The sequence below is a fragment of the Crocodylus siamensis genome, chromosome 1 (assembly GCF_052110815.1).
Source record: "Crocodylus siamensis isolate JL-2025a chromosome 1, ASM5211081v1, whole genome shotgun sequence".
Taxonomy (NCBI): domain Eukaryota; kingdom Metazoa; phylum Chordata; order Crocodylia; family Crocodylidae; genus Crocodylus; species Crocodylus siamensis.
Genome location: NC_143395.1, coordinates 118,438,620 through 118,461,029, shown reverse-complemented (window position 1 = coordinate 118,461,029; position 22,410 = coordinate 118,438,620). Strand labels below are relative to the sequence as shown.

Sequence of the window (22,410 nt, the reverse complement as noted above, 5' to 3'; positions counted from 1 at the left end):
TGTCAAAGGGATTTCAAACATCTGTTTCTAAAGAAGAAAGAGAAACAAAGGATGTTGGATCCCTAGTTTCCCTGGGGCAGTAAGGGAAACAAGGGATGACTGTGGCTCTCCTGCCCTTTGTGGCCTTTAATGGAAACATGAAGTAGTTTAGGGCATGTGTGTTGCCCAAGGACACTTCTATGCAAGAAAGTTCTGAGACTGGAGGCTGTGGGATCTACAGAGACCAACAAGAAAGCTCAACCTTTTTTCATAGGGAAGGCAATGAGACAGAGTTAAAGGGACGAGAATTTGTGCTTGGGTAGATTACTGATAAGTTTGCACTGGAATTTATATGAATACAAAGGGGCACAAGAATCTGCTAATGAGGATCTGATTGCAAGACTGGGAACTAAGGCAGTCTTTAGTACTAGATTTGGTTGATTTCAAAAAATTATGTTACAGTATAAGCTTCAGGAAAAACTAACCCTGGATATTAAAATGGTATTGAAACCACATTATCAGTAGTGGTGATAGATGTTTCAGTTGCTGTATTAACTGGGTCAGAAAGAGTAAACTACATAAAAAGCAGAAATCAGTATGGTTTAGAAGTGTGAATAAAAATATTCTGAAAAACAGCTGAAAAGTAAAAGTATATTGCTCCCATAGCCAAAAGCCCATCAATCAAATTAAACCATGCTGACATTTATAATTTTCTATTAAAATAAAGCAAAACCACAGCTTTTCGCACAATGCCATTTCCTAACAGATATACACACGGCTTATAGAATGACAGAGGCTAGTCAGCAGAATTGAAAGCTACATTGTATCTAATGCTTTAATACGCAAAAGTCTGTCAATAATAGAAATTTAGTGCCCCAAGTTCTAAGAGTATTTTTTTTGTTTCTAAGTGATCTGCTATTTGTGTTACTGGATGTTATGCTGTATACTGAAACGCATTCAAACTTTTCTTTATAAAATACAGCCACAAGAGAGAAAAAGCTTTGTAAAAGAAACCAATTAATCTAAGAGAAGGTTGGCTACAATCAAAAGCACAACATAATTTAAACCCTATTTTTGCACCATAATATACCATGGGTGAAACAAAAATTTGTTATACCAAATCTTCCCCTTTAGGTAATAATATAAACCTTCACCTGGCAAGTGAAAATGTTGCTAATGCTTTGAAAGCTCATGGGCTATATAGGAAACTTTTATCGACTGAGGACTCCAATACTACCTTTCTGTAGCTACCAACTTGTTCAGGGCAAAAGGAGTTGTCTGTATCAACACTGTTTAAATATTTTGGAACACGAGCTTTTCAAAAATATAAATCTGTTTTCAGACTTAAAAATAAACTAAACTACTCCCTTGCATGTGGTACACATATTTCTAATATGACCCAAAATATTTTTTCAGCCAAAAGTGTTTCTAGTAGAGCTGAATCAATAAATTCACAACTAATAAATTAAATTTTGGGTGTCTATTACAATTTTCTAAAAATACAGCCATTATTATTATTTTTTAAACTTTCTCATTGTAGCATGATGAGAATGGAACAAGGTAACCAAAGTAAGTTATGGATGAGAGGTAAGACAGGTCTTCTACTTTGTTCCAGCAGCAGTGCAACAACAATGCATTACAGTTAGCTCAGAAGTCATGGCAGAGCTCAAAAGATTCACGCAGAGGAAAAGCATGGCAACAAACATGACTGAAAGTAATTAGTTATATATTAAAATGAATAGTTGTGAAAATATTCTTGCAGTGCTCAGCCTGATTTGAACAATATTATTTAGGGCACAACCTTCTATATCTAGAACAGCGACAAGTATAACACAGAACTTTAAAACAAGGAAAAAAGGAAAACCCCCAAAAGATTACTACACTGGACTCACCTCTAATGTCTGCATTAGTGTTGGTTTAATTGCATCCTTCATCAAAACTGCCAAAGCACCTGCTACTCCCTAAAAATAAAACAATGAACATTTTAAAACCATCCATGTTACGGCAATCTAAATAGAATACTGTTTTACCAGAGGGACAATTGAGATAAAATTTAAGGATACACTTATACCACATTCCCAGTTTTCCTGAAAAAGAAACTTTCAACTACATTTTGCCTACCTATTCCCTTCATCACAAACCTAACCTGGAAAAAAACAGTCAGATATCTCCAGGTGTGTTTCCCCACAGCTGCTTTAAAGCACATTTAGAGACCAAGGTGTTCAGAATGGCTATGGGGCACAGATCATAGGGAGGCTTCACTGCTGCATTTCCAGGTTTGACTGGGCAAGCAGGGGGTGATACTCGAGGGCATCCCTCCCCAGGACATGGTCTAGCCAGTGTTCTCAAGTGATGAGTTCAAGGTCATTCACAGCACAGCAAGAAGTGGAGAGGAAGAAATAACTGAAGTCCATCGAGAGTAGTAAAAAGCAGGAAGACAAGTTTGTCAACAACGCATGACAACATGAAATCTGTACTTCATGTGAGATGCAATGAGGGCAGCATGGGTCTCTTGGAAGAAAGGTAGAAAAGCAAACTGCAGGCTTCAGCAATTAAAACAGGATGAAAGATGGCACCTTATTTTTAATCTTTGTTACATTATTTCTGCACAAAACTGCACTGCTAGACATGCACTAGGATAGAAAGCCATGTATAGAATAATGTATAGAATAATGCCTGTGAAAGACAAGTGTCTAGTAAAAAATCACTTCTCTGGGTTTAAGCAGCTTAATATTAACTATGACTTTACTTTGTGCAGTATATGAATTTCATTCAGTTTCTTTACAGTCTACGAAAAGGAGAGACATTTTTCCATTTAATTTTTTGCAAAATTCATGCATCTTTTAAAAATAACTAACTGCGGTTCTAGCACAAGACTTTTTGAATGACAAGGAGAAACTACTGAGTTAAAAAGTGACCACATGGGCAGGCATACATTCTAAATTATTTTGACTTTTTTTCTTTTTCTTTTTTTTTTAAAAGACAAGAAAAAATGAGCTTAGACAGTCTCATATAATATATGGCTTAATACCACTACTTATATGTTAAAATAGGAAAACAAGAAAATGGTTAGTTCACTGTTTGATCTGTCAAGACAACTAATAAATAAGCACTATTAAATCATTTGCGTTCCCATAGAAAATAGTACCCATTTGTATTGCAAAATACCACTATCTGATTTAAGAGATGACCATTAATGGTTGAATATACAAATGCTGCTTCCATTAGTGCCAAACAATGGGATATTCAATATACAGAATGGCTCAGACAGCCCTACCAATCACCCTGAATGCCATTACTGTGTGACAATAGCAGACATGTAGCAACTGTAAATGATATTAAATTGTGGCAGTTTTATAATTGTTGCTATAATCTGCAAATCAACCGTTTACTTGCACCACACTTAGAAATGCAAAGTACTACTCTTCTCAATAAACAATCAAATATGCACATATAAACATGGAATGACTGGCTAGGTTCCAGTACTGAAGAAAGGAACGTGAGTAGTATAATATTGTCAGAGGGAAAGGGCGAATAACACCCTAGAAGGTATTGACATGACTTTGGCATGTAAGCCAGAGGAAATGATTCATCCACTCTATTCAGTACTTGTCAAGGCCTCACTTGGAGTGCTGTTCTAGGTACTTCAAGAAAGTTATGAACAAACCAAGTACAGAGCAGAACAATAAAAACAATTAGATGATTAACAAACATAACAAGAGCAGATTATTAATTTAGGAGAAAAGAAGACTGAAGTGAATTTGAAAACATTTCAAATGCAGGAAAAGTAATAAAGAACAGTTCATTGCCATTTCCTTTTATGTTCTTAAGGTGCAGGCAGGGGAACAAGACAAGTACCAAAGGGCTTAACCTTCATACGTTCCCAAGGGGTAATTTCCTACCCTAGATGCATATTTTGTGCAGTATCTTAAATTTAATTAATTCTAAAAAAAAATTCTTTTTAGGACATTGTTACTGGCACCACAGTGCACAATATCCCCAAAGAACAGCCAGCTTACATGAATGGTTTGGCGCTCTGTGGATGAAAAACTGCCAAGGGTAACATGTTACCCCCTGCATGAATGTGTTTTTGGAGTAACAACTTAACCCAAGCCCATGTTAACATTGGGGTAACTTGTTACCCCGATGCAATTTCTGTATAAATGAAAGGCCTAGACCTGTTTGGCCACTTGGGGCACGTCCAAATGAGCCCGCACGTGCCTTTTTGACCCCTGGATATCCCTTTTTCTTATTCCTGCACATGCCTCTTGTAGCATCTCAAAAGCAGTTTTAGATGCTGAAAGAGGGGCATGCAGGAACGAGAAAATGCTTCTTGCACTGCAAATTTGCAGCGTGGGGCCAAAATTAGACCCCTGAATATCCAGGGGTCAAAAAAACCTGCAGAGAAAAAAAAGCAGATCAGGGCATGGTCCTAAGGCAACTGGAGGCTGGGTCATTCACAGAGATGCTCTGACTGCCAGAACATCTCTACGGTTGGCCCTTACCCTGGTACTGAAGTACACTGCCTGCCCGTGAGCAGGAAACTGGACCCAGAGTCCAGTGCTGATAAGTAAGGGGTCGGGGTGGAGGAAACCATGGGGGGCCTCCGCTGGTCTTGTCCACTCCCCCAGCCCCCTAAATCCCTGCCCTGCCCAGTCCCAGCCCCCACCCGCTCCCTAAGCCCCGCCCAATCCCTGCCCTGCCCCCATGGCTGCTCCACCCAGCCCAATCCCAGCACAGAAACACCCAAACCCCTGGCACTCACTACACCTCCAGCTGCCGTCAGGGTTACTGGAGCCCCCCCTGCACAGTGCGGGGCCGGGTCACAGTCTCAGCAGCTGCCGTCTAGGCCCTGCTGCCCGAGGCTGGCAGGGGGCAGCCATCTGAGGGTCTGGGGGAGCAAGCACAGGGTGGGGCTGCAGGAGCCAACAGGGGATGGGGCCAAGCTGGGCAGCAATCCAGGGGGCTGGGGCATGTGGGCCCTGCAGTGGGGATGGTAGCCCCTGTGGGAGAGATTGGGGGCAGCAGAAAATATAGGTATTTACAGTTCACTTTATTATGTTGATAGAGACAATGGTAGGCTTCCAAACTGCTTTAACACTGTAGATATATCAATAAAACTCTGCCCAACTGATCACTGTCTCTCTCTCTCTATATATATACACATACATATAGTGGTCTTTTGTTTTAATTGTGGAGGAACATGGATTTTGGGGTATTTTACAGAATGACTTGGGGATTTTTTTTTTATTTTTTTTTTTTAATCAGAGATATTTCAGTTTTCGAATAGGGAACACCAGAATTCTTGCCTGCTCAGAGCTGGCAGCTCCAGGTGGAGGTGGCTGACCTCCAGGCCAATTGCAGCCAGGAGGACATGCTTTGACATTTCAAAGCAGGCCACCACGCTGGGAACATCTTCCAGGCGACAGCTGCCCAGATGGCCGGGCAGGGGGGCATGCCTGGCAGTAGTGCTGCACACAAAGCCCAACTCCGCAGCCACAGCCCATTGGCAGCTGGCCCAGAGGGGCAGATGCCTCTACTGGCTCTGCAGTCTCTACCCGGGACTGGCAGGTATGCAGCAGATCTCAGCCAGGCAGCAGCCCCCACTGCCAGACTGGTGCAGTGGGTAAAGGGTGCAGGGAACTCTCAGGGCTGCTTCAGCAGTCCAGATGGCACAAAGGATAGTGTCCCCAGGTATCAAGTGGCTGAATCTCCAAATCTCTGTGTCTGATTTGACCAAATCAAATGGGGACAGTGATTCGAATCACCAAATCAATCACTGTCCTCCAAATCAGCCGAATCCAAATCAAATACTTCCCTATTTGCACAGGTCTACTAAAAGCCTACACTGGCCTCCTACTGCTGAGTGGTCTATACCATGGTGGTCCCACCAGGCACTGGAGGAGTTGTTGGAGCAATGCATCGGGCGTCCTTGCATCCATGCCACCTTGAGTTTAAAAAGATTCCGTCAAATCACCAACTACCTGAGATTTGACAACAAACTGACTCATGAGGAAAGGAGAGCTGTGGATAAGCTTGCTGCCTTCAGAGATATTTGAGTACAATTTGTGGAGCAGCTCAGAAAATTGCATATTCCAGGAAGATACCTGATGGTTGAAGAGCAGCTCACTGTGTTCAGGATTCGCTGTCCCTTCAGACAGTATATATCAAGCAAGCCTGTCAAATATGGCTCAAAAACTTGGTGGTGTTGTGATACAGCAACATCATTCCCCCTGTCTGGAGATATCTACCTGGGCAAGCAATCAGAAGCTTCACGGCAAGGTAATCTTGGGACCCAGGTTGTTGAAAAACTAGTTCATCCCTGGTACAAGAAGGGAAGGAATATTGTGGGTGACAATTTCTTCACAAGTACTGACCTGGTAGAAAGATTGCTACATCAGGACTTGACCTATGTGGGTACGATTCGAAAAAACAAGGCCAATATTCAAAAGGAAATGCAAACAAATCTAAAAAGGGAAAATTTTCCACCCATTTTTGCTTTTGATGGGGAACTCGCCCTAGTTTCCTATGTGCCAAAAAAGTCCAAAGTTGTGCTGTTGTGCACCATGACTTGTCAGTGGGTAGAAAGCAAAGAAAGCCAGACATCATCCATGACTACAATAAAAACAAGGGTGGGGTAGATAACCTTGACCACTTAATCCATATGACCATCTGCAGATGGAAAATCAACAGGTGGCCAATGACACTATTTTTCAATATGCTGGATGTGGCTGTCATTGCCAGCCTCATCATTTGGCTAGGCAACAACGCAAACTGGAACCAAAGATCATGTTTAAGAAGATGGTGGGCTTTTTTGCAGGAGCTTGGAGTACACTTGATCAACAGACAAATAAAACGAAGAATGATGGATACACATAATCTAAGTCCATCAAGTCTGGTATGACTGCCCTAAATTACAAATTTCCACAACACACCCCAGTAGAACCTTCTGCAAACATGCGTGGACGTTGTGCTTTTTGTCCAAGGACAGATGACCTCAAAACCCAGAAACGATGTGAAGACTGTAAGTGATTTGCTTGCGTGTACCACAGTACATCACTGCAGCTTTGTCAGGAATGCAGTATTTAGTTAAAATTGGAAGTAATTGTTAGTCTGAAAACTGTGTGAATTGCAGACTTAAATTGTTCATTCACATTTTGAAACTAAAAAAAGTTTAAATTTTGTTCACAGTTCTAGTTAAATAATATTTTGGGTTCAAATCATTCTAAATACTCTTTCAAGCAAGCTGTATGTTTAATAAATAGTTTCTGATACATTTATACTGTTGTCACTGGTTCCATTTTGTTCGTGGGTCCCCACAAGTTAGCTCATGAGAACAACAACGGTTACGGTTTCATGAGACTGGATGAGGGTTAAACTGCAACAAGGACTATTTAAATAAAATATTGGGAAAAGCTTCCTGAGTCTGGTTAAGCACTGTGGAACAGATTACCTAGATAGGCTGTGGAATCTCCATCATCCAAACTTTTAAGTACATGTTAAACAAATGTTTAACAAGGAACAGTTGCACAAAGTGGCCTTGTTAAAACAATTACCTCAGATCCTCACTGCCACGCATTTGCATTTTCACAGATCTGCATTTTGCATATTGGTTTTTATTCTACCCAGGAGAGCACACAAACGCCAACAGACTTTCCCTACACCTGGCAAAGGGTGTTTGTGCCCTAAAGCTTGCAAAGAACGGTTTTTACAACTATTTAGTTGGTCTAATAAAAGATATCACATCTACCCAAAGAACCTTGTCTGCCCTTGTTAAAACAATTGCCATGGCCTCTCAGTTCTTTCCCTGTAACCATCAAAACAATGTTCCACAGCTAAGACTAAGTAATTTATTCTGAACTATGTAGAAACAGAAAAGTAGCAAAGAACATGGCTGAAAATAATCAGCATCCTACTAAGCATTAATTCAACTAGTGTCACATGCTATATTCTAACAGTTTTGGAAACTATGCTTTAACTTCTATGCTTTCTTTAAATATGTATTTTTTCTATATTTACCACAACTTACTCAGTAAAATTGACTGATGCTGCTGTTGATTTTGATTTCCTATATTTTAGTTATTTTAAGTACCTTTTTTTAAAGCCTGATATTTTTAAAGATATTAAGTTTCAAATCTGTTCAATATGACTTTATTTGCTTTTATAAGGAGACCAACTGACTCACTTCCAAGACCTGAGGTATTTAACAAAATAAAAAGGGAGGCATTAAATTCCTTGGCCCCTGATTTAAAATGAAGTGAAACAATTTTCTTTTTTAGCATTTTCTCCATTAAACCCAAGATTTCTAACCCTACTACATTTAGTAAATCAAACAGAATATGTCAAACGTTGTCTTTCCTGTGTAACCAAGCACAAATTTCAAAGCAATAACCTTAATAATTTTCAGTTTAATTTAACAGATTTAAGACCCTGTTGTTTTTTACTGCTTCCTATGGTCACACAAAGCATTTCATTGGCCAGTGAAGAACAGAATTTCCCCTTTTCCTTGTTCATTAGATAAGGGACTTAATTTCCTTTTTAAGCATCAATTCCTTGTGCCACCATACCCTAATATGAAAATGTAAGTTGTGTAAGTAACCAAGGTCAAAGATTCCCTCTGCCTCAACTCTAGCAACCCACAGATTGCATGATTAAGGAGCTACAGTTTCTGTAGCCAACAACACACAGGAGTGATGCAACTAGCAACAAATCCAGTCATACTGCCACAACAACTCACAGGGCAGGGCAGAGGTAGCTAACCTGTGGCACACATACCAAAAGTGCCATGGGTAGACTCTGTGTGGCACATAGCAGGCAGACTGGAGAGGGGACAGGCAGCATAATGGCACATAGGGCAGGAAGGAGAAAATAGGACAGCAGATTGGGCAGGGTAAGGGCACTTGGGGAGGGTGTGGGGCTAATTTGTGGAGCACCTACCAAAAATGTTGACCCAGACTGGTAATTTGCTGTACTTGAAGCTGAATGTGAAAGCAATGAAAGGGCTAAAGCTATTACAAATGGTGGTGGCCTGTTTTCTTACTGATCCAGACTACCTGAGCTTCTGCCCGCCCCTTAGCTGCCAGACCATCTCCAACAGCTAGTTCAATGCCTTGGCTCTACCTTCATAGCCACTAACACATCAGTTTCCAACTTCATCAGGAGTCATTGATAAATTCTGTGAAAGCAAAGAGACTGAGAGCTTAAATCCCATTTTCCAGAGGCTGAAGTCCCATAGACTTTCAAGCGCCACAGTCTCTCTTGAAAATAGGAAGTAGGGCATAGATGCACAAAGGGTTTTAATGGCCTAACTCTCATTGGTTTTCACACTAGAGCACCTAAATGCCTCTGTGGAAATGGGCCTACATGCTTTCAAAACATTTACCCCATCCCACCAGTATAACAGCATGTGCAGCCGCCCTAAGCACCCAGACAAGGGCCGCTGTTGCTGTAATTATAATAGCACGTGTGGGGCAAAGCCGGGTTTTTTGCCTCCCACCCTGTTGCTGCCAGGAGCAGTTGCCCTGTCACCCTGATCTAATTACACCACTGCACCATCCTTCTCAGGATCACTAAGGCAGCCATGGCCTTCTAGGACAATGCGGTTCACAAAGCCAGCAACAATATACATGCACACTGAGAAATAAGTGCTCAGTACTGAAAAAACCTAGCTCTGGATCCAGCTTACAAACTGGATGCCTACTAAGATTGTCTCGTATAGGATATCTGCTCTGGTAAAAAACAAGAAAGATTAAAAATGTGGGGCAAGGAGAGGACAGAACAGAAAAATGTGCCCAATAAGGAAAGTTAAGGATTAATTTAGTCCAAAAAATCAAGCCTCAATGCAAAAATACATTTTTATACATTCTTATGTCATGGTCCACTGTCAACAGAACAAGGCTGTATTTAAAGTTAAGGACACATGTAGGTGTTTGAAGGACTGGGGCACTGATTGGCAGAAAAACGTATTTGGCTTAGACAGAATTTATAAAATAAATAGCAAGCCATTAGATTTTAATTGTCAAAAAAGAAATGCAGAGTATAATGTAGGGTGTAAATGGAGAGGTTTCCTTACTAAAAAAAATAGCAACATTTATTTAATATTCTTCTAGGCTGCTGAAATACTAAGCTACGGCATACCAATTAAATTTGACATGGATATATGGCATCTGTCCATCAAACTCCTATTGCACTCTAACAGCCAAAAGCAATTCAGCCTTCAGAACACTGTACAATGAACAACACATTTTGGCAAAGAATCTTACATTTCTGAGGCTAGATGTATAATCTATTATGCTTGTGGAGGGAGTCTTCTCAATTTATGAAATATTCCATTTATCTCTCCTCCCTGTTTTCCAATCCTCTTTCATCTGGTTTTCATCTGCCAATGCATATGTTCTATTTTATTATATTTTTACTATAAATATATTGTATAGAAAGCTGAAATTAAGAACAACTGCATTCTTGTGCAGCATATTAAGTTTACACCTGGAAACAAATGAAAGAGAGGGGATTAGTGATTTTGATTAATGTACACTATAATGAATGAAACAGTATTGTCAAAACATTTTAATGCATAAAATTAAATTTTGGTCAACCAAAATGGGTTGGATTCATTTTTACATATAAACTATAGGCATGGCAGATTCCACCACTCATTAAGGTTGCTTGGAACTTCTCATTATAAGACCCTGTTTCTAATTCTTTGGCAAATTGTAACCATTAGGGCTGAAATTTTCAATGCAAGGCATCTGCTCAAGAATGATATTTTTTTAATTGTAGCTTAAGTGGTTAAATGGCATTGGACAATGATCTATTGTAAAAGTGTTTCACTAGGTTAAAAAAAATACTTGGGATCATTTTTGCAGCTCTAAAACCCCAATGCTCTAGAGATAGAACTTGAAATCTGGCAGAGAAGTGGTCTTTGTCTCAGGGATATACACCTTTTATCTCTAAAAATATGCCTAAATGTGTCAAAGTGAGAATGATTCCAAAACATCACAATTCATGAATGCTCACTGGAGACTTGCATTTTTACCAGGTGAAGTCCTCTGTACAGATTCTGTCTGCACTGATTATGTGTCAACCCTGGTCCAAACAGAACTTCCCTCCAATTCCAGCTGTGAGCCGCAGACAGATGCTGGCTAGGTCAAGACAGGTCAGGTCTGGATCTAGACATTGGAGCTGATTCTCTCATCTGCTCCCAACGATTATCCTGATGATACTAAGGGAGCAGGGATGTGTCCAGTTCAAGGATCAACATTTGGATGTAAACAGCCTGAGTTGAGTAGAGTAGGGACAAAGACAGCTATATGAGAAAAGGATACTGTAAATTGAAGGTTGGTGGGAGAAAAATCAAGGACAGAACTGGGCATGATGAACAAACCAAAGGAAGGAACGTAAACAGCTTTGATGAGGCTCCCTTATAATTCCAATTCAACAATTTATGCTACTGCACTTGAATACAATCTTTAAGTACACGGTTCTAAGCTATTTTTTTCACAATGCATGATAAGCTGAATGGTAACTAGTCAATATTTTTTCCTTGTTGTATGGTATGCACCCCGGTGCCTTATTTATTGCACACTATTCAGATCTTATTCTGAAGACAGTTATCAATTTCCTCATGGTGTTCATTATGATAATGTTGGGAGGTTTGTGTTTCACAAACGCTAATTAATTTATTGCCACAATATCCAAGTTAAATAAGAGAGTCTTACCCCCATTTATAGACAGACAACTGAAGTACAAAGAGATTAAGGTCAAAGGCTTCCATTAACTTTAGATGCCCAATCAAAGACATTTAGGGCCTAAATTTTCTGAGCACAAAGCATTCTATAGCACTTTATGGGTTCAAAGCACAGCTGCCATTTACTTCAGCTTTAGGCATGGCATTTTAGTACCTTTGCAAATCAGCGTCTTGTGTACAAACTAAGCATTCTGAAAATCAATTACAAAATTAGTCACCAAACTTTGAAAATTCTGATTCAAATGACTTGCCAACATCATACAGAAATTGTGGCTAAGGCAGAAACAGAACCCATCTTTTCTTTCTGCACTCCATGTCTCACTCATTGCATACCTTCCAACTCAGGCAACAAATAAGGCAAGGTCCTTCACTTCACAACCCTGATTCATCCCCAAGTCAGACCATCCTGTGCACTTACTTCAGAAAACAAAAGTATGCAACTATTACAGCGCATAAGCACAAAGGGCCAACAAGTTTACCAAGGCTGTGCAAACTTAATTCCGGCTTTTCCCTCCTGAGTATTGAATTTTGCAACTTTGATCATGTCCTTTTAACAAAATTTTCCATGAATACATGCGTTTCCCTGTGTGCAACTATATTATAATATATTAAAAAATGGCTGGAAACGTGTGTTCATTTCAAGTGAAACACTCAAGATTCCAAGGCCCAAGATGTTTTATATTAAAAAAGGCATTACAAAAAAAAACATAGATTTTTGAGTGTTACTTGAAATTTCACTGAATTATTTTAAAGAATTTAGAGCTTGTCTGTACTATAGAGGAACCTCAATCCTAGAACACTATTAGGTATGACAACAACAAAGAAAACTGACTAGAACCCAGTTTCACTATGCAAGCCGAGCGAAATGGAAAATTTAATTAGTGTAAATAGTGAGGAATACATTAAACAAGTATTCTTTCTGTTTTAATAAGTTAGATCGGCATGACTAACACCCAAAATATAGTATTCAGACTAAATGACTAACATAATATAAGCTAATAATTATAATAATACAATTTTAGTCTTTGTATTTTCTCCATCTGAAATATTTTAAAGGCACTAGGCACTTCCACATGTGCACTTTAATGAACAGTAGGCTATTTTAGTGTGCTTTAAAGCGTTACTTAAAAACAGTGCAATTCTAAATACCTATATATTTTAGCATTTGATTTTAGTTTTTTTTTAATCTTGGAAAATCAGCGCTCTCCCTTCACTTACCAGGACCCAGGTCCAGCTGTGGCTGTCCCCACTACTGCTTTTTGGTGCTGAGTAGCTCTGATATGCCAGTGCCCTCACCCTACCCATGATGTTGCCCTGTAGTCCCAAGCTGTAGCTCCCCCACCCCCCCCAGCCCTGCTGGTGCCCCTCACTTCCAACCCTCAACCCCCTTGCCCTGCCAGTGCCCCTCACTCCTGACTCACAGCCCCCTTTGCCCTGCTTGTGCTCCTCACTCCGTACCCACAGGTCCCTGACCCTGCTGGTGCTATTCACTTCTGAACCCAGACCCCACCACATCCCCTGCTGGTGTCCCTCACTTGATCCACTGCCCCCCATTCCCTAGGCCCTAGTGTGTGGGGCAGGGGCAGTGAAGGATACATGCCTCCCCAAATTTGCACACCCAGTGGCCACAGGGCTTCAGCGTGGCTGGAATGGCACTGGCAGGAGTCACCTCTATGGCCCAGTGGGCAGAATACGGCGCCAGGCCCCCCACGCCAGCTGCACTACCAGCAGCATGAGGAGTAAGGGGCGGGGGAGTGGAAGAGCACTGTTCTCATCTCCTCCCATCACCAGCCACTCATGCGCCAGGCTGCAGCTTTATCCTGCCACCTTGGCCTAGATGCTGCTGCCGCTCCCCTCAGGCCACCCCCGCTGACACCCCACTCCACCTCCCCTCCGGGACAGAGCTACAGCTTGAGTGGAATGGTGGTGGTGGCTAGCTCATGGTGACGGGGTCAAACCATGGCCCTGTGGCAGGAAGCAGCAAGAGGCGAGGACAGCATGAGCTCCCCTGTTGGTTACTCCTTGTGCTGTGGCAGCACAGGTGGCTCAGGGATCCAACAGCAGCAGTAGCATCGAGTCTCACTGCTCTGCTCTGCTGCACCAGGTGGGCTGCAGAAGTGGCTTTTGCCTGTGCCAGTCTGGCCAGGCTGCAGCCCCGCACCTGCTGTGGGTCCATAAACCTGGGGAGCCATGTGCCCCCATGCTTCCCTGACATGTCGCCTGTGCCCTCCCACCCCTCCAGTGAGTTGTCTGTTTCCCCCCCACATAGACTCACCTCCTGGGAGCTGTAGGAGCTGCTCTCCATGCAAGTGCATATGTAGGTGGTGCCCCCTGCCTAATAGCCCTCTTCCCACACCCCCACCCTAACCTGAAGCAGCCCCTTCCGAGCTTGAACTCAGCCAGCCTGCAAGGAGAAACCCATGGTTTCCCACATTTTTCCCCTCTGAAGGAGAAAATCCACGGTTTTCTTCTTTAGAGGACAATCTGGATGAGGAGGTGAAAAGCACAGTGGCAAATTTTTGCCGATGACACTGAGCTGTGAGGAAGAACAACCACGCATCAGGGTAGGCTGACGATCCAGGAGGACCTAGACTGGGTAATTAGATGAGTGGAACAGAAACGGATGTTGTTCAACACCAAGAAGTGTAAAGTGCTCTACCACAACAAAATTACAGGCTCGGTGGTGTTAAACTAGCTAGTACCATGTCTGAAAAGGACCTGGGGGTCATAATTGACCATAAAATGAATATGAGCCACCAGCATGATGATACAGTCAGCAGAGCAAACAACAATAAGTTGGCATGCATCAACTGATGCATCTCAAGCAAAACTAAGAAAGTTATTCTCTCACTCCACTCGGGCATTGGTGAAGCTGCAGCTGGAGTACTGTGTCCAGTTCTGGGTGCCACATTTCAAGAAGAATGTGGAGAAGCTTGAGAGTCCAGAGAAGAGCCATTTGTATGATTACAGGCCAGTGAAGAGCATGCCATATGAGGAAAGTCTGACAGATATGGACTGTTCAGCCTGGAAAAGAGGAGACTTCAAGGGGATTTGGTGGCAGCTTACAAATATATCAGGGGATAGCATCTGGGGCTAGGTGAACAAATATTCACCAAAGTGCCCTGGGGGAAAATCAGGAGCAACGGTCATGAATTCCTAGAAGGAGGTTTCAGACTACATATGAGGAAAAACTTCTTCACGGTTTGTCTGACCAGACTCCGAAACAGTCTCCGAGCAGGGGTGGTGCAGACACCTACCTTAGATATCTTCAAAAGTAGATGGGATGCACACCTTGCTGGGCTTATTTGATCCCAGAAGTCTTTCCTGCCCAGAGCAGGGGACTGGACCTGACAATCTCACAAGGTCCCTTCCAGCCCTAAACATCTGTGAATCTGTAAAATCCAGCTTTTTCACGGCAAATGGAAAACACAGATCCCTGCTGATGTGACACAATACAGCAGCTAAAAGGCTTCTCTAGAGGCAGTTGATGCCCTCCACCTTACCCGACCCCCACAAACACCCGTCAAACAAAAAGGGAGAAAATGAAAATGTGCACAACAGAAATTAGACGAATAGTGATATAAACTGGCATTACTGACAGAGTAACCATAATACATACTTTGCAGTCACATTAAAGTTGTTAAATAGGGTAAAGTATAAATGATGAGGGCCTTAAAGACAGCAGCATGCATCTAAGATGGTGAAGGGATAACAAGTAGAAGGAAACAAAGAGGAAGATAAAAGAGTCAGAGTGATGAGCTAAAATGAGTATTTTAGCATCAGCATTTTAAGAAAATCAAAGGAAGAAGTAGCTAGATTGTCTAAGCCAGAAAGGAGATGTTTACAGCAGGGACACAAGTAATGAGAGCCTTGTGGAGAAGCTGGACACAGGTCAAATAAAGGAACTCTGCATTACAAGAGGGTGATCCCACTCTATCACAAACAATGCAGAGAAGTGACCAACAGACCTGCCACTCTGGAAATCCACTGATTTAAACCACACATTGGAGGGGCAGGGAGAGAAGCACAGATGGACTACAGCAGCCACGCCCCATTCAATGCCTTGAACGTCTTAAGGAGGGGGAACGACTTCATAGGCTGCTAAACCTTCCCACAGACATATCAGCCATTGTGCTGAATCAACAGGCAAAGCCATAAGTAAATAAATCAATAAATAAACTCAAGAGCTATTTGCAGGGTTTTCATATTGTACATACCAAATCCTCTGCTGTCACTGGTTGTTCATTTTTGTCATTGGCCACCACCATTTTTCCCAGCCTCTCTTTCATATCTGCCAGGCTAGTGGTCAGTGCTAAAATTGCCATAATTTCACTTGCAACTGCAATGTCAAACTGAGCCTGTTAAAAAACAAAAACAAAAAAACAGGAGAGTAAACTAAACCAGACACAGGCTGGATACTTTTAGAGAAAAAATTTAAAAATATATCTACTATCAAGATAAAAATCATAGTAACAAACCTGAGATTATTCAAACAGAAATAAATAGAAATTAGATACTTCTAAAGTTAACTGTTACTGTTATTAGTTTGTGGCTTAGTCCTTCAACTCCTATTGCCTTAACAGACCAAGTCTTCTGTCAGTGACATTAAACTGATTAGATTCACTTTCCGCTTCTTGTGCACTAGCCCAGTTCTGTTTATACTTGGCTTTCTAACAACTTTAGGAATGTTTACATTTAAATAAAAATATTTTCCTGAAAAGCTTTACATTCTTATAAGCATCTATAATTTTTATTTTACTCCAATTCTTAATTTGGAGGCTACCCTACTTGACAGTGTTCTTGGATTGATAATATAAAACTAATACTTTATTATCCTCACAGATTAAGAAAAATAAATCATTTTGAAAACCACAAGAGACGTATGCAATACCAGCCCTATTCCTCTTGTAGAAATAAAACAGAAGTAGTTCACAGTGATTCAGACCATGGGCCTAACTCTACAGACTCTTGTTCACTGACAAAGCTTAAAAGTCATGATACCAAGCTCTCTCAGATATACTTATGAAGATCTGCTATTTCTATAAAGAGTGCAGTATCAGGCTCCTGGGTAGCTCTCTATTTTGTATATTTTATGCTGGGAAATAAAAATTCTAATTGACCAAAACTCTCTCTTTAAATTACTGTGTATAGGAATATTAAGATGTACCTGCAGTAATTTCTAATAATCTACACAAAGAGCTACATCCAGGTACTCCTCCAGAAAGGCTTCCCTCTTTTAATCCATGAATCTCCCCCTAGGTACCATACAGATTTTATAACCCAGGTACAGCAAATTAATTGCAATGTAATTCAATTAATGTATATAACTGAAGCACCTACTTGTTATCTTAAAGTCAAACCTTTGCTTGAGTATTTCTCTGCACTGAGGTAGTAGTTAGGGGTAGTTACATATGCTGATGAATAGAGATTACTCCTGTAAGCAGAGTTGCAGAATTCAGATCCAAATGAAAATAATGCTAAAATGACAAACTAAAGATTTTCAATTTTTAGTTTGAGCTACATTAAGGTTTTTTTGTGTTTGATTTTTTAAACTAAGTAGAAAGCTCTGTGTACAAAAGCACAAGTTACATAGTTAACAGTGTAATGGACAGGTTGTCCTTGAACTAACAAATTCAAGTTAAGGATGATGAGCCACTAACTCATCTTTTCATAACTGAAATATATTGAATGAGTCTGAAATCTAGTTGAGATTTCACATACCTTTGATGCTGTAGAAATATCTAAGTTTATCAGCATGATTAAAGAATACAGTTTAAGAATACAGCTTAAGATTTTATTCTATATTTATACAGTCAGTTCTGAACTGGTATAAGGACCCATTCACAAGGATCTACCATATTTACCCAAACCTAAAATGACTCTGAATTTAGGACAACCCCCGCACCTCCCCAAGAATTAGATTCTATACATGGAAAATTTATTAATTTGTTATAATTTTTCATATATAGAATCTAATTTTTGAAGGTTCATTTTAAATTCATTCCCCCTTATTGCTGCAAGCAGCAGCAGGGCAACAGGTGGTGGCAGGGCAGCCAAGTGGCCTGACCCCTACCTCTTGCTGCCTGTTCCCTGCCCATACTTGCTCCCCAACTGTCTGCCCATCCTGGTGCCTGCACATTTCATGCCTGCCCCCACACCTCACCTGCCCTCTCTTGCAGCCGTCAGTGTGATGCTGTAGCCAGTAGGGCAAACAATACTCTGGCATGCATCAACTGATGCATCTCATGTAAACCCAAAGAAGTGATTCTTCCACTGTACTCAGCATTGGTGAGACCACAGCTGGAGTACTGCGTCCAGTTCTGGACAACGCACTTCAACAAGGTCATGGCAAAAATTGAGAGAGTCCAGAGAAGAGCCACCTTTATGATCAGAGACTTGCAAGGCAGACCATACAAGAGGCTGAGGTACTTAGGCCTCTTCAGTCTAAAAAAGGCTGAGGGGGGACTTGGTAGCAGTGTACAGCTACATCAGGGGAAAACATTAAGAGCTCGGTGAACAACTGTTCACCAGGCCAGCCTTGGGGAAAACCAGGAGCAATGTCCACAAACTCCTGGAAGACCACTTCAGACTCAACTCTAGGAAAAACTTCTGCACAGTCAGGATGTCCAGAGTGTGGAATAAGCTCTCCCCAGAGGTGGTGCAATCACCTACCCTGGAAATCTTCAAGACAAGACTGGACAGTCACCTTGCTGGGGTCACCTGACCCCAGCTGTCTTTCCTGCCTAGTGCATGATATTGTGAGGTCCCTTCCAGCCCCTAACAATCTATGAAACCCTTCTACCTGCTCCCCTCTGTTACTGACCCCCTTCCACTTGCTCCCCTGTGCTTGCACTCCCTGATGCCTGCCCCTCCCCGTGGTGTCTGCATCCCCAGTCACCTGTCCCCCTTATCACTTGACCCCCATGCTGCCTCCTCTTCCCTACCCTCTAGGGCCCCCTCATCACTACTGCTTACCTTCCCTTTGCAGCTGACCCCAAACTGGCTGAGAGCAGGGAACATGGAGCAAGTGCCATCTCCAGCTGTACCCTGGCCATGAGGCAGCTGTGGTGGCAGTAGCTTCTACCCCCGTCCCAGAGCTAGGGTCAGGGCTGCAGAGAGGAAGTAAGCAATGGCAGGGAGCATAAGCAAGGGAAGCAGAGGCTGCAGAAGGCAGGGGCAGCAGCTGTCACTCCAATTCTGACCACAGGCTTGGGGTCAGAGTCAAAACTGTCCCCCCTCACCTTATACTTGAATCCAATATGAGGGACTTTCCCTCACAACATTGAAAGCAGGGCAGGACTCATCTTAGATTTGAGTAAAAGCAGTAACTGCAGAATCAAGGTCATAATTCACATAACACTCTTTAGAAACCACAACCTATGAGTTCCATAAAATGCAAATCCCTGCCTATTGTGCTCTGTCTTTCTATACACATCACTGATTTTCAAGGTGTTAGAACACTCCAATTATCTATAATATGTATCTATTGAAATACAAGATCTTGTTTTAATTATATCACTGACTACACTGTAAAAGGAAGTTTCATTAACTATTCTTTCTATACGAAAGCAGGGTAAGACATGATGTACAACCAGTCTAACAGTGTCAAAGTTGAATACAAGAAAGAAAGAGGTTCATGTAAAACATGGACACGGTCATGTTAATATTTTAGCCAATTAAGGACCAATGCATAATACCCTAATGCTGAGCAGTATCTGCCCCTGCATGCACTTTTACTGAAAACAAAAGGGCAATTTATAAAGTAAAGAGCTGCTTCTAATATGGCCCTGAACTAATAATTACAGCAAAATAACTGAACCAGATCTAAAAGCAGGAGAATGTTCTCTTCCAAGCACTAGAAGGGGGTACCACAAATACAGTATTTTTTAGTACTTGTCTCACGGTCTACAAACTTACCAGGGGGGACCAGCGGGAATGGGAGAGACCCTGTTCCCTTGAGCACCTCCCAGAGTAATAACGGCCATAAGTTGTTTGAGAGTAGATTCAGGCTGGACATTAGAAGACACCATTTCACAGTCAGGGTGGCTAGGATCTGGAGCCAACTTCCAAGGGAAGTTGCTGGCTCCTACCTTGGGGGTCTTCAAGAGGAGGCTTGACAATTACCTAGCTCAGGTCATATTAGCCCAGTATTCTCTCCTGCCCAGGGCAGGGGGTCAGACTTGATGATCTACTTAGGTCCCTTCCAACCCTACAGCTATGAATCTGTTAATATTCGTTAACTTTGATTTTTTTTTGCATGTCAAAGAAGGCGCGTGTTGAAAGGGAAGTCTCTTCCACACACACTAAGTTACAGTGACTACATATCGATTTCCAAATATATTCAAAATACTTCAATAAATGAAAAAATAATCAGTCTAAATAGGAATGTTAAAACCTGCATATTACACTCTTATACCTTCATCTCACATCTGTAATTAGAAGACTAACCCAGAACACCACTGGGAAACAAAACTGGGGGTGAATTTTCTGAAAGCCATTAGGTCTTCTCTATATGGGGATGTTACGTTACAGCAAATACATTTAGTTCACTTTCGCGTGCTTGGGTGCCTGCAAAATCAGTTTTTAGACAATTATGTTGTAATCTGGCATCCTAAATTGCAGTAAATAATCCTCCTTGGAACAGGAGTTACTTCTACTTCCAGTTGAACTTTCCTGCTAGTTTGCTTTATGGCTCATGTGCACACATTTCTAACTACCATGCTTCTGGAAGTCCTCCAACAACAGCCCCGTACCTCACTGATTCATATATAGCTTAACCTGATTTGGTATGTGTGTGGCTTGTACTACTCTGGGGGTGAGCTCTTAGGAAGCATAGCTAGCTCAGTGGTGATTGCATCTGCTCTGTGGTGGGCCAGCAGGGGGTGCCCCTGCACTGAGCCACCCACCTCACGGTGCCTGGCCACTTTCCTGGTTCTGAGCGTCTTCCTGGGAGCGCTTCACATCTAGCCAACCCCCTTCCTGGAGCACAACCGCTAGCCTGGGGGTACTGCCACCATCACCCAGGGTCTGGCCTGATCCTGGCACTGTGCCCCATGGGAAACACAGGCCTAGTAGTTCTTGAGGGTACATGACCCACTTCAAGAACTTGGGGTGCGTCTCTTAGACTGAAGCACAAATAGTGGTCTCGCTTAGTCAGCCGAACCAAAGTGACCCTGAGGCATGATCTAACCCCTCTCCCAGTAAGTCTCCTATGTCAGGTACAAAGGAGTACTTTATTGGTTACAAGGAGTAGGTTTGCAATAGGGTACAGGGTAAAGCAATATCAGAGAAATCCCACAGAGTAAACAGGGTGGCTGGGAAGCCTTTGATCACACATCTGAGTTACTACAAGCTATATATCTAGTTAGAGCTCAGGTAGCTTACTCACAAGTATCATCCAGAGGCAGGTGGAAATTCCCTAGGGAGACGGGCAGTTCATTGATCATGAGTTTCAAGAGACAGCAAGTTTCACATGGTCCAGCTCTTCTCTCTCTGAGTTTTCATCATGGCTACTGCCCCTCCTCATTTACCTGGTCCAATGGAGATCAGCACCTGTTGACTGCCAGCCAACCAATTTGAAATGAATCACTAGTTGCCAGGCAAACTGGCAGGGTCTCTAGCCCCCTCCCAGTCAGGTTGGCATTGCTTAGAACAAGAAGGAGCATAAGCCCCTTACCTAGGTATGTGATGCCAGTCACGTAGGCAGAGGGAGAGCCTCCCTCAGAAATGTCTCCAACTCAGGTTACCTAAAGAGATAGGATGTCTGCCCTCTGCAGGGCCCATATTAACCAAACTGTCACAGAGCAGAGCTTTTGGGGAGAGACAGAGGTAGACTTCTGCCACATGCTCATTACAACAGACATGGCTTCCCTGCATGGTTCTATGAAGAGTCCCTAAGACGTCCTGGACTTCACTGACTTCTGTGAAGCTGTGTGTTCAAACCCATCAGAAGAGATAACATAACACGGAAAACTAAGACATGGTCAGAGCAAATTAAAAAAAAAGGGGGCACTCTCACTGTTGGTCCTGGTGTTGAGTAACAGAAAAGGAACTCTGCAAAAATATCCAAGGAAAAGGGACCAGAACAAGACCTCCAGTATAGACCTGCCCATATTATTAGGAACTGGATTGCCTGTGCACACACATACATGTATAAATGACAACATTACTGAACTCAAAGATGTCTTGCACCCAAGACAATGAATACAACAAGCACCCCAAAACCTACCAAAAACTTCCCTGATCTCATGTTTACCAAGGGTTCCAAACTGGAGGCCATTTATTATGGCAGCCAAGAACTGTCCAACTCCCTGGCAAATTTGGATATTGCAGAGGCTCCAGTGCAGACAGTCCCAATAAAACTGTTCTGAAAGAGAGCTCTAACCAGAGCAAGCCTGAAACTTCTCCAGGGAGGAGTTCAGCCAGTAAACAGTATAGGCTGTACTACAATACTGTGGTACGGGGGAAATGTAAACCTACTTTTTTTCCCTCCCAAGTATCAATTGTCTCCTAGCTTGGAGTCCCTCTCCACCTGCTAAGCACTTAGGTTCCCCTTCAACTCCAAATTTATCAGGATATTGTGCCTATGAGAGATTTATAAGTTTTGTTTTCCTACAGTATTCTATTCATTTTACAATGTAATTATGTTGGTGTCTGGGTTTCATAAAACAGAATTCTAGGTAAAT

At 42.1% G+C, this 22,410-nt stretch overlaps 1 protein-coding gene across 7 annotated transcripts in view; it reads right to left on the bottom strand.

The window, feature by feature from the left end:
- The window catches only part of MTHFD1L (methylenetetrahydrofolate dehydrogenase (NADP+ dependent) 1 like), a 276,590-nt gene that overhangs the window by 165,079 nt on the left and 89,101 nt on the right, over positions 1-22,410 (bottom strand). For all 7 annotated transcript variants that reach the window (XM_090041346.1, XM_090041382.1, XM_090041366.1 and 4 more), the window contains 2 exons: positions 15,943-16,083; positions 1,872-1,940 (listed from right to left, as the gene is read on the bottom strand). In XM_090041346.1, the coding sequence (XP_089897472.1) occupies positions 1,872-1,940; positions 15,943-16,083 (210 nt within the window). The remainder of the gene's footprint in view (positions 1-1,871; positions 1,941-15,942; positions 16,084-22,410) is intronic.